This window comes from Mustela nigripes, chromosome 4 (genome assembly GCF_022355385.1).
Source record: "Mustela nigripes isolate SB6536 chromosome 4, MUSNIG.SB6536, whole genome shotgun sequence".
Lineage (NCBI taxonomy): Eukaryota > Metazoa > Chordata > Mammalia > Carnivora > Mustelidae > Mustela > Mustela nigripes.
Window position 1 is genome coordinate 11,565,466 of NC_081560.1, and position 14,648 is coordinate 11,580,113.

General features: G+C 56.5%; 1 protein-coding gene across 1 annotated transcript; it reads right to left on the reverse strand.

Annotated features, from left to right (window-relative positions):
* Positions 1-26: 26 nt before the first annotated feature.
* EPHB6 (EPH receptor B6) lies at positions 27-13,970 on the reverse strand. The gene is given in 19 exon segments (XM_059396241.1): positions 27-351; positions 462-617; positions 738-931; positions 1,187-1,336; positions 1,567-1,740; positions 1,966-2,213; positions 2,355-2,474; positions 2,643-2,695; positions 2,937-3,051; positions 3,264-3,426; positions 3,596-3,720; positions 3,813-3,930; positions 3,932-4,170; positions 4,536-4,691; positions 5,471-6,221; positions 6,406-6,470; positions 6,741-6,939; positions 7,197-7,267; positions 13,699-13,970. Coding segments are annotated over 17 exon segments (3,036 nt in total). The 5' UTR covers positions 6,841-6,939; positions 7,197-7,267; positions 13,699-13,970; the 3' UTR covers positions 27-242.
* Positions 13,971-14,648: the final 678 nt, after the last annotated feature.

Below are 14,648 nucleotides of genomic sequence, written 5' to 3' on the forward strand. Positions count from 1 at the left end.
TTGCAGACTGAGGTCTCACCACACCTCCAACTTGCAAAATTTCTTCTTTCCCTTTAATGCAGGGGAGGGCGGAGGAGGGCAGAGGACTAGGGAGTGAAGCGTCCAGAGGGTGGGGTGTAGTGTGGCAGACGCCTCTTGCCGAGGCCAAGATGGAGACGGGCTCTAGTGTTCCTTGTCGTTCCTTGGGCCTGTGTCTGGGGCTGGGACATAGGCATCGTCCCCTCGCAGCCGCCCGCCCAACCTCAGACCTCCACCGAGCCCAGCTCCCTCAGGTGCTGCTGCAGGAGCTGGATATTGTGCAACAGCTTCTTCTGGTGGCCGGCCAGCGTGATGCCCAGGGCGGGCAGGTCTCTGGTGGTGGGGAAGGAGTGGGTCAGGTCTGGGCCGGCTCCTCTAAGATCCCCGGCAGGACCCCTGGCTTGGAGCCCCGAGGAACCCCCACCCCGCCTCTCCCGGCTTACTCCAGGTTGAGCTGAGCCACATCACTGAAGGTGCAGAGACCAAACTTGGAGAAGTTGTCTCGGTAGCACTCCAGTCCGATGGCCGAAAGCCAGGCCTGGGGTGAGTCCAGAGAAGGAAAGTCCAGGGCCACAGGGTTCAGAAGGGCCTGGGAGGGTCTAAGTGGGGGAAGGGGAGGTCAACGTCTCCCTTTTATGTTAGCCCCCTCTCCTCAGTTTTCTTTCTGGTTTGTATATACCCTCCCTGGTTGTCCCGGGCTCCAGCCCCAATCTCCAGACCTGTCCCCAGGGCCCCCATCAGCCTGCAGAGTGTCTGGTTTTCGGATCATCTTGTCAAATGCAGCCACCAGATGGTCGAAATGAGGCCGCTGGGTACGGTCCTTCTGCCAAGTATCTAGCATAAGCAGGTGTAGTCCAGGAGGACAGCCTGGAGGCGGGGGAAGCCGGAACTCCTGCTCTATTGCATTTAGCACCTGGGGATTAGTAGAGAAACGTGGTAATGGGGCGCTCTTGCTGGCAGAAAGGCATATTCTGTTAGGTCAATGGGTGGGCTGGGGTCAGGTGGGGCATGCAGTCCGAGCGGGGAAGGAACTTAAAAATAAGGAAGCCAAGACAACTTAAAATCTCAGTGGGTTAGAGAAGAAAAGCCAAGAATGTACAAACCTGTGAGGCTGGTGGGTTGGAAGGATGGGGGTGGGGAATTAACAATGTCTGGGTAAAGAGCTCACCTCCTGGTCACTCATGTCCCAGTAGGGCCGCTCTCCATAGCTCATCACTTCCCACATCACTATCCCAAAGCTCCAGACGTCACTGGAGGTGGTATGTTTTCCGTGTGCAATAACTTCTGGGGCTGCCCAGCGAAGCATACAACTTGGGCCCTGAGAGGTGGGGTGAGAAGCAGCAATAGCAATAATTATAGCAGCGGCCACGTTTATCGAGCAGCTCCTGTGTGTTCTGAGGTCTGCTCAGGGTGCGCTCCTGGATGGAGCGCAGACGGGCCCCATTCCTCCAAACCCCAGGGCACGCCGCCCGTGGTACGCACCCCAGGTCCCAGCTCAACCGCCAGCACCCTCCGGAAAAGGCTGAGCCCCTGAGACCGTGCTCTCACCTGAGGACTGTGGCCAAGACGAGCCACTTTGCACACCAGGTGGCTATTCACCAGCACGCTGTGGGCAGAGAGCGCGCGGTGCACGAAGGCGAAGCTGGACAGGTACTGCATGGCGGCGGCCACTCCCCGCTGCATGGCCACCAGTTGCAGGCTGCTGAACTGGCCCTCCCGCTGCTGCTGGGGGCAGGGGGCAGAGGTTAGCTGCCAGCAGCGGGGTGGGGAACCTCCATAGGCCAGGGGCCAGACATCACCAGGAGAGGAAGGAGGGGCTTAGGGAATCAGAAGATGGCCTTGGGAAGGATGAAGACTAGGGGAGGCGTCTCTGGTCTCCGGGACTGTTGAGAACTGCAGACTTCCCTGGACCCAAGGCAGCCCCGCCCGCCCCCGGGCCACACTGACCCTGAGGAAGCTGTCCAGGGGGCCCAGCTCCATGAGTTCCGTCAGCACCATGAGGGGCCGGCTCTTGGTGACCACGCCCTCCAGCCGCAGGATGTTGGGGTGCTGGAACTGGCCCAACACTGCAGCCTGGCCTAGAAAGGTCATCTGTAGGCTCTCCGCACCTCCAGCCCACAGGGCCTGGATGGCCACGGCCTGCTCCCGCCGTCCCCGGGGCTGCAGGCGGCCCCTGCGTACTTCTCCAAAGGAGCCTGGGAGAATGGGTGTAGGTGGAAGGCTATTAAGGAAGGACCCCGGGCTTGCGGTACCCTGCCCTGTTTGGAGGGGATCCTGCTGGGGAAGGCTCGTGGGGGCTCCAGCCCCTCCCGTCCCCTTTCTCTGCCCCTGCACACCTGCCCCAATGACCTCCTCGATCTTGATATATGCAGGATCCACTTCCCTGGTAAACTCTCGGATGGCCTGGCAGGGGTCCTCGTATGTGGAAGGGTCGATGTAATACTTCACCCCAAGACCTGTAGGCAAATGGGGTGCACGAGGAGGGTGTGGTACGAGGTCTGGCTGCCCACACACCCCAGACATGCCCTCTTCCTTCCAATGGCGGGGCCGCGGAGTTCCCCTGGACCACGGGGGAACCTCGTCTTGCCTCCTGTGCTCAGCCCCCAGCCCTCCTACCCCCACACCTGGACTGCTGTACTGCTGCAGTTGCTCTGTGTAGCCTGTCCCACGCCGCTTCCTGAGGACAAACCAGAGTCCTGAAATGACACTCCCCTGCCACGTAGGCCACTCTCCAGCCAGGGATCGTGGAGTGGGGGCTGCTGGATCCCTCCTTCCAGGCTCGCATGGGCCCCCGGGAAGGGGCCCGGTGGTGGGAGGTGGGCTTTGGAGGTGGTTTCTGCAGTGGGCTTTGGGGCTGCCAGGACGTGGGGTTGTGCCGTGGGGTGAATGGTGTGGGGACACAGCAGAGAGGGGCTCACCTCTGGAAGACAACAGCAAGCACGGTAATGGCCGCCAGCAGAAGGAAGGCCAAGGCCCCCAGGATGGACCCAATAACCAAGGAGAGTCTCTCTGGAAGCTGGGTGGACAGCTCACCTGGGGAAGCAGCCAGTCAGGACCATGCATGGGCAAGGCCTCACAAGCAAACACACCTACACACCCCCCGTGCACCCACTCATGCCCACCCACAGACCCAAAAGCCATGTGGTCAGCCATGACACTATGCTCACAGCCTCCTGTCCCACACGGCCGCCAGGCCTCTCCTCGACTCCTCCTGCTTCCCCCTCTCCATCCAGGCTTCCTCTCACCTTGAGGCAGAGTTTGGAAATAGACCTTGCCCCCATAGGGGCCGTGACCTGCGGCAGTCCGTGCCCGCACTTGGAAGCCGTAGATGTGGCCAGGACTCAGCTGGGTCACGGTGGCCGTGTTGGTCTCGCTGGTCAGGGTGAAGGAGTGGGATTCATCTTCTGCCTGGAGGTGACAGCCGGTCACTCCCTGCTACCCAGCCCCAGTTCCTGAGTCCTGGTCACACCCTCAGGCTTCTTGGCACCTCTCGGTCCTAGTCTATCTCCCCCATCTCTAACCCTACTGTGGGGCACTGTGAGCTCCCACCAGCCCTGCGGGGCAACCACCTTCCCACCTGGTCGTAGTAGCGGAGCTGATAGTCCAGGATGTTCCCGTTGGTCTGGTCTGGCTGTGGCCAGGACACCGTGATGCTGTTGGATGCCCGGCTTACCTGGTGCAAGGCAGGGACTGCAGAGGGAACTGGGGGAGGAGGGGGCGGTTAGTGGGAGGGTTTCCAGGAGCCCAGCAGCACGAGTAGGGGCGGCATCAGGCCGAGCTAGCCGAAGGCTCACCTGCATGGCTGGTGCTGACGTTGATGGCGGCAGCTTGGGGAGGGTCCGGGCTGAGCTCTGACACCCCGTTCACAGCCTGCACCTCCAAGATGTAGGGCACATGTGCCCGGAGCCCCCCCAACTAACACTCGGCTCTCAGTCAGGCCCCTCTGGCGGGGGTCGAAGTGCACCTCATCCCTGCAGCGGCGACAAGCACCCCCGGTGCCCGAGCCCGGATCCCGGTGGCCTCCACATTCCTTGCACACGACATTGAAGAGCAGGTCCCCTCGTCCCCCCAGCTCCTGAGGCAGGCGCCAGTGCAGCATGAGCACTGAGCCTTGTACCTCGAACCAAAGCTCCCGGGGAGCCGACGGAGGGCCTGGGGAGGCCGGTGGGGGCAGCGAGAAGGACCAGAAAGGAAGGGTGGTGGGAGGCGGGGTGAAGGAGGAGGGGTGGGGATGATGATGGAGAAAGAAGGGAGGCGGGGGGGGGGGGGGGGCCCAGGGGGGAGGGGACCCAGAGCATGGGGGTGGGGACCAGAAAGCAGATAGGCGGGTGGCAGGAGAGGCAGGAGGTCGGAAAGTGTGGGTGGGGTCAGGGCAGGAAGGCGGAGAGCGAGGGAGAAAATGAACAGGAGAAAAGTCACTGCAAATGGGAACCAGCTCCACTGTGTTGCCCTCAAGCTCCCCTTCTCTGCCCACCCCCAGTCCCATTTCCACCCCTGGGGCTGGTGGGGGAACTCACCGGTGCAGGGGGTCTCTGGGGGGTCTGAACTGGCCCTGTAGAAGCCCTCAAGGCAAGGACAAACAGGGGCCGCAGCACTGGGGGCGTGGCTGCGGGCGGGGCACGGTAAGCAGGGTGTGTTCCCAGCCAAGGCCTTGTAGGACCCCTCCGGGCAGGCTAGGGGGCAGAGTGGGGCAGAGACGTTAGGCTCACTTCGTCCCCCACCTCCTGAGTCCCACACCCCACCCCACCCCACCCCACCCCACCCCACCCCACCCCAGGCAAGCACGAGGACAGGCCCCCAGCCTTCCATTCCCCAGGGCTGTTTCTCCTGACCCCCTGAGACCTACCCTCACCCCCTCTTCCCTCTTTCCCTCCCTGAGGCAGAGATTACTTCCATGGCCACTGGAGTAGAACTGCATTTCCGCTGATGGAGGAAGTGAGGTGCAGTGGGGGCTATGGGCAGGCCGAGTACCAGATAGAGGTGTCTGGCTTGATTGCCTTCCTGCCCAGAGGCCTTCTGCGCCCTCCACCCTATAGCAAAAGGATTCCTCTTAGCTGGTCTCCACTGCCGTCTCCTACCTGCACCTTGGTCACCTGCCCTGACGATGATCCCTTCCTAACTAGACAGCAGATAGGGACAAAGGACCCATCCCAAGATAACCCAGGAGTTTAACTCCTTTTAATCTCCATCATTTGTCAGGCCTGCAGCCCTAGGATGCTTAGCAGTGGCTAAGGAAGTCTCCAGAAAGTTCCAGAAGTTTGAGATGAGCACATGACACCAAATTTATGCGCTTTAGACAATAAATCTGGAGAAAAACGAGAGTTCCTTCCTAAAATAGCTTATTCCTGACCTTTCGGGGACAAACATCAAGTTTGGGGTATTCAGGAGAGGTGTCCCAAGGTTGGGGGAAGGTGGGAAGATCTTGGGCAAGCGCGCAGGCACGGAATCTCACCTTGGCAGGCCTTGTCTCCGCGGGCGGGCTGGTGCCCCGGCCGGCACCGGCAGCCCCCAACCGCTACCATCCACTTGCCCTCCCCATTGCAGTGCAGCCTCGGAGGGCTACCCCCCGCCTGGCCCCCGCCTCCATCCTCTTCTGGCTCCGCGTGAGCCACACAGGTGCCCACGGCTGCCACCAGGGAGGCGCCCCCGGCCCCACTGGCCTGCGTCTCAGGGAAGGAGGCGAAGGCGCGGAGGACGGAGGGGCAGGTGTAGGCGAAGAGCTTGACCGCCACGAGGGCCAGGCAGGCCCCCGTGTCCTGGAAGGCCACGTAGAAGCCTCGCTGGGTGAGGGGGCCGAAGCTCCTCTCTTTGACGTTGAGCTGCAGCCCGGCGCGCTGCCCGGCCCCGTGCGCTACCGCCCACGCCGAGGAGGCGGGGAAGCTCTCGTCCGCGGCGATGGTGTCCACCTTGGTCCAGCGTTTGAGGTGCCAGGCGGAGACGCTGTCGGGCCCATCGGGCTCCTCGGCCTGGCGGTAGTAAAGGGTGAAGGTCTCTCGGCAGGTGCCCCCGGCCACGCCCAGGCTGGCGCATGCGCGCACGGAGAAGTGCAGTCGGATGTGTGCCCTCTGCGCTCCGCGCCGCTCCACGAAGTGTGTCTGCAACCAGTTGTCTTGCCCAGTGCCCGGAGGAGCCCCTGCCACGTGGCATGCCTCGAAGGTCCGAGTCAGGCGTCGCTGGTCGTCTAGAACGCTCACTTCATCCCACTGCAGGGACAGAGGGGGTCCACCGTTAGCTGGCAAACCCGGTAAGTACACCCAAAGTCCTGCTCCTCCGGGAGGGAAGGGGTCTTACTCCATTAGTCTCTTCCCAGGGCTTCCTTCCCAAATCCTATATGACCAGTGGGGAGGGGGAGGAGCACTGGGTGGGGAACGAAAGAGTGACACTCACCCCACCTGGCGGGTAGGTGAGCCAGCCAATCTCAGATGTCTCTCCAGTGGTGTCCAGCAGAACCTCTGCCCAGAGATAAGAAGGGCACTCAGCAGCAAAGCCTCCAGCTGGGACTGCTAACCCTTACCCCATCCCAGGAGGGAAACAGGAACTTCCCTCCCTGGTCCTTTTAATTCACCAGCAGGGGCACAGGTCTCCGTCAGGAGCCTTTCTCTGGAACCTTCCCCGTTCCTTTCACTTTCATGATGTCTTCACTCTTCTCTGCCTTTCCTGAATCTTTCCCATTCCCCACCCAGGCTGATTGGCAGGGATTCTCCAGTCTCCCTCCCTCTTACCTTCCAGAGCCAGAACTGAGGACCCCAGCACCAGGACCCAGAGACTGCACACCATGCCCGCCACTCTGCTCCCTGACCGGGCAGCCCCCTCAGCAGCCATGGGGCATCTTCGGGGCTCCCACCATTGCCCTGGCCACCACCCTGCTCCCAGGCAGGGCCACTGCTTTTTAAGACTGGGGTCTGCAGCCAAGCTTGCTTCCTAGGGAGACACACAGGACCAGAAGAGGCAGGTGACAGGTAACTACATTGCTACACAGATAGTTCTCAAACCACCCCAGCACCTATCAGAAGCAGACTCTCTCCTGACTTGTGCCAAGTCTACCATCTTTGAGGGCCATATGGCAGGTCACTCCCTCCCTACATCCTGCAGGGGACGCATCATTGAGCATTTCTTAAAGCTCCCCCCACCGCCCCCGCCGCCCTTTAGAGCATAGGATAGTTCTGCGCCGAACATACCCTTTTCTTCTGAAAGGAGCTCTTTCAATTCTTTCTCTTCATTTACTCTCCCTCCTCCTCCTAGAGCCACCCTGTATTGGAAGTCAGAAAATACTTCCATTAAACCAGGCACAGCAGAAGATACCCCTTCCCAGGGAACACACGATCCCTCCTCCCCAACACCTCCTGACCCACATCAGACCTGGACACTCTGGACAATATGGAAAGGCAGTGGAGCAAGAGGGACCACGGAAGAGAGCCGTGGGGTATGATGCAAGGGGAGATGGGCGAACAGGAGTGAGAAGAGCATAGGCATAAAGGTTCCATCTGGTAAGCGATCCAGCATAGAGAAAGGGTAGGTCTGGCATGCCTACATTTTGTGACCAACGGTCCTCTCTCCACAAGGGGCACATTTCCTCTGCGGCTTACGGAAAAATAATGTATGTATATGAAAATGTATGTAATATATGTATATGTATAAATGTATGTATATGAAAAATTTCTTCTAGTCTGCTCACAATGAAAGGACAGAATGTGGAAACAACAGGGCCATCGTGTCCTCTTGAGATTAATAATGCACTGGGTTGAAGAAGGTATGAGAGCTGGGCTCTCTATATTCATGGTGCTTGTGAGTTCAAATGGGTATATCTTCTTGGAAGGACAGCTGGTGATGTCTTTCTAGCAGCTTCTCCTCTAAGAGTTTGTCCTTCAAGTACTGCATCCTTGGGTCTGTTTGCAGAGATGTTCAAACAAGGATATTTGCTGCAGAATTGTTTGTAAGGGAAAAGACTAGAATGTAACTGTCCATCAGTGGTAAGATATTTAATAAATTATGGCACAATCTGAAAAAAGAGTGAGGTTTACTGCTTATGCACTGATTATGAAAATGATTTCCCAAGTGAAAGCAGTCCATGCAGAACAGTGCCAAGTATGTTCTCCATTGGTTAACTTAAGAAGGCCCCCCATAGACATGCACCCCTGCCGACTGTGGGGCACATCTGCCTCCAGGGTCACAGTGAAGACGAACAGGCTCAGACCTTCCTTTGTTCATTGGTCTAGAGATTAGTGGTGACCCATCTCTCCCCTTATAACTGAGTCTCAGAAGTCTGTGAGTGGCATGGACAAGAGCCGCCCATTCCATTTACTTCTGTTGGAAGAAGACGTGAAACTGAGAGAAAGAAAGAACAGCAGTTGGAAACTGGAATCTGTTTCTGTCACGATGACTGTGGCCACATGACCCGCAGCACTCCTGAAAACGGCACACTTCTCAATGAAGTTGAAACCAAACTACTATACCATTTGACTTTGATAAATCAGAAAATCGTAGTTGGATGCCTGCTAATCTAATTTTTCCTGGCAACACAGGCTCTGTTGCAAGACGAAGCCTTCAGGGTCATCTCTACGTGGTTATCATGAAAAGGCGCTGCTGTGACAGCTGGTGGGCCAAGGTATCATGGGCATCGGGCCACTAGCCACTGAAATGCACCTTTCACGTCACTGGAACCCTACTTGTGAGACAGAGTTTAACTTACAGTGCATGGAGGCAAGCAAGAAGCATTTCCAAATCACTGGGTTGTACACCTTAAACTTATCACAGTGTTATACAACAATTGTATCTCAAAGTCAGAAAAAAGGAAGCATTTCAGTACAGCAAATGACTCCTAAGAAACAGAGGTTCTCTGCCAGTACTGTCCCGAATGCTGCTAGAATCATTCACAGATGAAATGTTTCAAAGAAGAACAGGGATATTGTGAAGTAACAAAGCATGGCCCCATCACCAATGGCTGCTTAATAAATATCCTGAAGGAACATGTGTTGTCAGCGCTTCCCCCAAGCGTTCAGTGGCTTAATTTGGAGACATGCTTGACACACCAAGGCAGACCAGACTGACCAGAGCCACAGGGTCTCTAGGAATGCTGTTATCAAGAACTGAAAACGTCAGCAAAATGCCTTTAAACAATGAAAGCTATTCTATCATTTGCCTAGCAGATATTCTCTAAAATAGCCTCTTTCAGTCAGAACATGGATGGATTCTGGAATCTGTACAAAAAGTAAACTGTAAGCACTGTGTCTTCCTAAACTTATAACTAGACAGATAATCACGGAGAAGAAATAATAAACACTTTGGATGCATCTCAATGAATTTTTTTTTTTTTTTTTGAAGAGACAGCAAACCAAGAGGGAAGATACGTACTGCAGATCCCATCAGCTGTGCACTATGGAACATTCTAGAAGATGAGGAATGGCAGAGTATCTGCTTTGATGACCCACAATATAAGCCACACGGTCGCTTGTGGCTGCAGCAGGGCGTGTATGCGTAGCCTCAGCAGGCATCTTAATGACAACATGAAGCTGGCCTCTCTCCAGAGGATCCAGAAAAGAGCAAAAGCAATTAGGGAACATGTTAAAGCCACTCAGCTTCTGTCCTCAAGAGACATCAGGAAGAAAAGAATTAAATGGAGACATGAGACATGGCATGTGGACTGCCACTTCTGTAATTGTTAAAAAAGGTTTACCAAGAACCAATATATTCTTTTTAAAAATGGTGGAAGCACTTGAAGAGAGCCCAGAAGTGTTCCTTGCTGTTTGAAGGGACCTCTTTTAGATTTGGATCCAGAAGACTGAAAAAAAAAAAAAAAACTGTGGTTGAGTGAGACTAGGAAGTGAGGTCAATTCTTGCTTATCAAACAAAACAGATAAATTCAAGTCTTTAATTTTTTTAATACATATAAAAAGAACTTGGGTGTACCTCTTAGGCAAGAATAAAAACAAGGAAAGACGAAACTTTTTAAGATATGGAAGAAACTGCCGTCCGCTAATTCCTACTCCCGCAGATTCTTTTGAAACAAGTTTCAAAGGCAGAAACGTAAGTGACAAGAACACGCAGCTCCAGCCACATGCCTGGAATACTGAACAAGCAGGACTTAGAACTCGATTTTCAAAGGTGCCTTCAATGGTTGAGGACTAGGACATCTGTCTGAGCTTAGTCTGGAAGCGCGTCCTGGAAGCAGCCAAGTGCACCCCTCCCGCAACACAGAGGGGGACAGGCCTGCTTTGGATCACTCTGTCTTCTCCAGCTCGCCAACGGCATCGGTCAGTGTTTAGAAATCCTCTCACCCACCCATGAAAGAGCCCAAGACTTATCTCAAACAGGAAAACATTCGAATTTCAGATGTGTATATGGTTTTAAAAATATAACACCAGAAGCAGCTGAAATGTGGATGGAAAATGGGAGCTCAGAAAAGAAGACTGATTTGACAAAATTTCAGATGACAAAAATTGCATTCTATGACTTCACATTTTTTTTTTCTCAGCTTCTTTCCTACATATATCACTTTACATCTTTTTGCTACGGTAGAGACGCTGCATCCACAAGCCTGCTACATTTCTTTGGTTTATAAAAATATGACAGTCCGTAGGCATCAAAATTGTGTTTTGTTTCTAGAAACTGGCAAAGATTAAAGATGTGTAGACTCTTAGCTTATACATCATAGCTTCTGAGTTCTGTTATCTATAAAAATGAAAGATTTAAAAATAAATGAGTAAATCTGTAGGAATTTAAAAAATTAACTGTCTTCAAATTGAAATGTTAAATAGGATAACTTTGTGAACAAACTGAGATGGTTTTTAAGAGTTTATGTACCTTGATCCACAAAACGAGTTTTTAAAAAACTAAGTAATACAAGCCAAATCAGTTTGGAGGAAGATATGGCAGGAAAATGCACTGGCCATTAAAATTGGTTACTGTAGGAGTGAGAAATGAAGGAAGCCCAAGGAGGGATTATTAACTTGGTCTTACATATATTTCAGTGGGTTTTCTTGTTACAATGAGCATATCTTATTTTTTACAATTAAAACAAAATCTCATTAATTATCATCTAAACAACAAAAAAGGGAAAACATTTTTAAAACCTAGACTAGCATAGCGTATGTTTACATTTTACCCTCCCCTCCCTTCTCGCTCTAGGTTTCAAAACAATCCAGAAATTTTCACCTATAAGGAGAAAGCAGAGATAAAGAGGCGTTGGAGTGGGGGATGAATGAGCAAAATAACTTTTATCGCTGCATTTTCTTTAAGCTTCTCTTCAAAGAGGTTCGAATGGCCCCACTGATCCCATCACGCTTCTCTGACTCAGTGTCAAGCAAAGGACTTTGGCTCTAAAGGGCCAAGGGAGACCAGGGGGCCTGGGGACACCTGACCAGGGCATCGCTGCTGAGTGAGCCTGGGCAGGAACGTTCAGAGAGGCCGAGCAGGCTGCAGGGCCCAGTGGGGTGAGGGAGGTCCCAAGGGCAAAGGGGCCGATGGTTAATGTGTGGCGTGGCCGCAAAGCTGGCCCTCACACCTGTCAGCCCCAGGGTCAGCGTGGGAGGGGTCAGCACCATGGGCCCTGTCCTCCGTCCTGTTCTGCAGCTGTTAAACGCCCAGGAAATTCCAGGATAATCCTTGCTCAGCTTAATGCTGCTACCCTTTAATCTCCACCTTGGATATGGTCGCAGTCTCTTGGAGCTCTGTCCGCCCGCCTCGAAAAGGATCCCATCAGCCCTACGGCGGCGTCCAGAGCAGACAGCGAGGAGGTGGCTGTCCTCTGGTGCTTCTCGCCCCTGCTGCCCCAGCTCCAGAAGCCAATTTGTGGATTACCTAGCAGAGGAGAGCCCTGTGTCCCTTGAGGCCTCCAGCCTCTAGGAATGTCCCCCAGAGCACGCAGATGCAGACTGAGTGTGCCTCCCACTCCCAGGCTGTGGAGCTGGGGGAGGCTTTTAAGATGCAGGCAGAGTCGGGGAGAGGCAAGCAGCCACTCAGAAGGAGCCACTCCGGCTGGGCACTGACCGGGGATGTGCGTGGCTTTGGAAAAGGGCATAACGGAGGGTGTTGGGACAGTCAGTCCGTGGCCATGAGAGATAAGTGAATGGAAGATTGTAGAAGCCCCCAAGAGCCAGGACCACTACCTGTGGGAGCAAGTGTGAGAGTATATAAGGGAATGTGTGTGAGGTGAGATGGGTATGGAGCAGCACGCAAGCTAGGATGGGTGTGTGTGTGTGTGTGTGTGTGTGTGTGTGAGTGTGTAAGGGTGAGAGCATGCACATCAGAGCAGATCCAGAGTGCTCTTCATACTGGTCACTGACACCCATGAGCCCTTCTCCTCACCCTGGGTCTGTCCCTACTCTCCCCCAGAGCCTGTCAACTGCTCTCTGCTCTGGGAGTTGCTGCTGCAGAAACATCTGGGCTGGGAGAGGGAGCTGAGCAGGGAAGTAGAGAAATAAAGGGAAACGCGAAGCTGCCCCAAACCCCAAACCCCGCCATCTCCCTTCCCCCTCGTGGGCAGTGGGGACACAGGACGCAGGACCCAGCTCAGGAGATGGTGATGAGCTGCAGGAGAACCTGGCCCCGAGGAGGAATGTTCCTGCCCTTCCCGTGCTCAGATCGCTGCTGCCTGTTGCTCCTAGGCAGGCTGGGGACCTGGTACGCACTGCCAGCCATCTTTCTGCACCCAGAATGAACCAACAGACTCCAAAGGGGCCCTCCTCTCTGGGCCACTTGGTAGGTACACAGAAACCCTCCAGCCTAATCTTCCTGCAAGGAAAATAAGGTCCATTGCCCTGAGAGAACCCAGTGCCCCCCCCCCCCCCCCCCATGGCACCATCAACAATTGCAGGTCTCGATCCTGCAATACCCATTACCTGGACATTTCCCAGCACTGCCTACAATGCCACAGCTCCTTCCCACCCAACCAGCATCTCCCCTTCTACAACCTGAGTCAAGTTCTCCTGGCAGGGAGAGGGCCTGGCCCTGGTTAACTTATTGGGAACAGGCCCAGCCACTTCTCTCCATGGGCACTGCCAGGGACATTACAACATCGGCTATGCTGGGCCCCAGCCAGCTCCCCCAGGGGTGGGAGGAGAGAGGATGCCAGACGGCCAAGATTGGTGGATGGGGGTGTAGGGCAGGTAGGGCCAAGTACCCAGATGTAAAGAGAGGGCAGTGGAGCTGGGGCAGCAGCAACCAGCAGGCTTTGGCTGCAACTTGGGGATGAGGGCTGGGAAGCATGAACCAAGCCTCTCCACTCTAAGGCTTATGGGTGGTAATGGGGGTGGGGGAGCTGAGGGCAGGTGTGGGATCAACCTCCTTGCTCCTCCCAGCTCCGTGGGACTGGAGAGATGCCACCGGAGTCAGAAGGATGGGCAAGCCTTTACAGAACGCTGGGAGTCCGGCCTCAGCAAGGACCCCTATATCAGGACCCCCAATATCTGGAGACACAGTGGGGGATTGCAGAAGCTAGGGTAATGGGGGTGTCAGTGATGGCCGGCCAGAGGTCGGGGAGCCAGGCTGGCCAGTTTCGCACCCCTCAGGAACCCACGGTCGCCTTGGAGAAGGATACTCAGTACTACCCCGGGAGGCCCCCAAGGATCTGCAAAGGCCCAGTCTGGAGGGCCCCTCTACTTTTGCAAACCTTGATGCCTCTGTCCCCAAGCACACCGCCCCCCCCCCAACCCCCCCCACACTGCCTGGCATCCCGGGGCTCACCTTCCGCCGGCCGCAGGCTCCGCAGGTCTGTGCCCCCCCGCCCCAGGCCCCGCGATGGAGCCGAGCAGCCCGTTTCTCCGTTCGGGTGCGGGGACCCGGCTCCCCGCGGCCCGGGTCCTCTCGCCGCTGCGCGTCTCTGGGGCTCCGGGGCGGCCGGGGGGCGGTGGCTGGCGGCGGGGGCTGCTCTGAAGGCGGAGCGCCCGCGGATCGTGCGGGGCCCACGTCGCGCTCGCCGTCGCCGCGCTCGGTCGCGGGTCCCGCCGCCTGCTGCTCCGCTCTGGAGCGGCGGCAGGGGCGAGCTCAGCCCGGCCCGCCCCCTCCGCGTCCCTCCCAGCCCGGCCCGCCCCTCTCCGGCCCCTGCGGCCGCCCTCCCTCTCCCCTCTTCCGGGGAGCCGAGCCCGCCCTCCCGGCCTGGGCGGCGATGTGCGGCGCCCGGCGCGGGGGAGAGCGGGGTGGAGGCGCGGGGCTCGCCCTGGGCCCGCCTGTGCGCCGGGGCGGGGGCGCCTCCTCCTCCCGGCCGCGCGGGGTGGGGGACCTGGGCACGGAGGGAGGCTCGCGCGGGGGTCCTGGAGGGGGCGGGCTGCCGTGCGGCGGGGCGAGGCGTTCAAAGCCCCGGCCGGGCGCGGGCTCGGGTCCCCGGGAGGGAAAGCGCACCGGAGGGCGGCGGATGCCCGCGGACAGCGGGGCAGGGCAGGGCAGGGCGGCGCAGTCGCCGGCCCGAACACCCGCGCCCTCTCCCCACCCCTGCCTTTCTGCTTCAACTCTAGGAACTGAACCCACTGTTTTAGTTCCTACTCAGGTTTAAACTAAGGTGGGCGTGAGCTGTGAAGAAGAGAAAGAAGGAAAAGAAGGGGGTGGAGGGAAAGACAAACTGAGAAATCTCGGAGGGTACGGGGGTGGGGTGGGGATGGGTAAGCAGCAGGGAGGGGCCATCTGGGTTACGAAAGGGT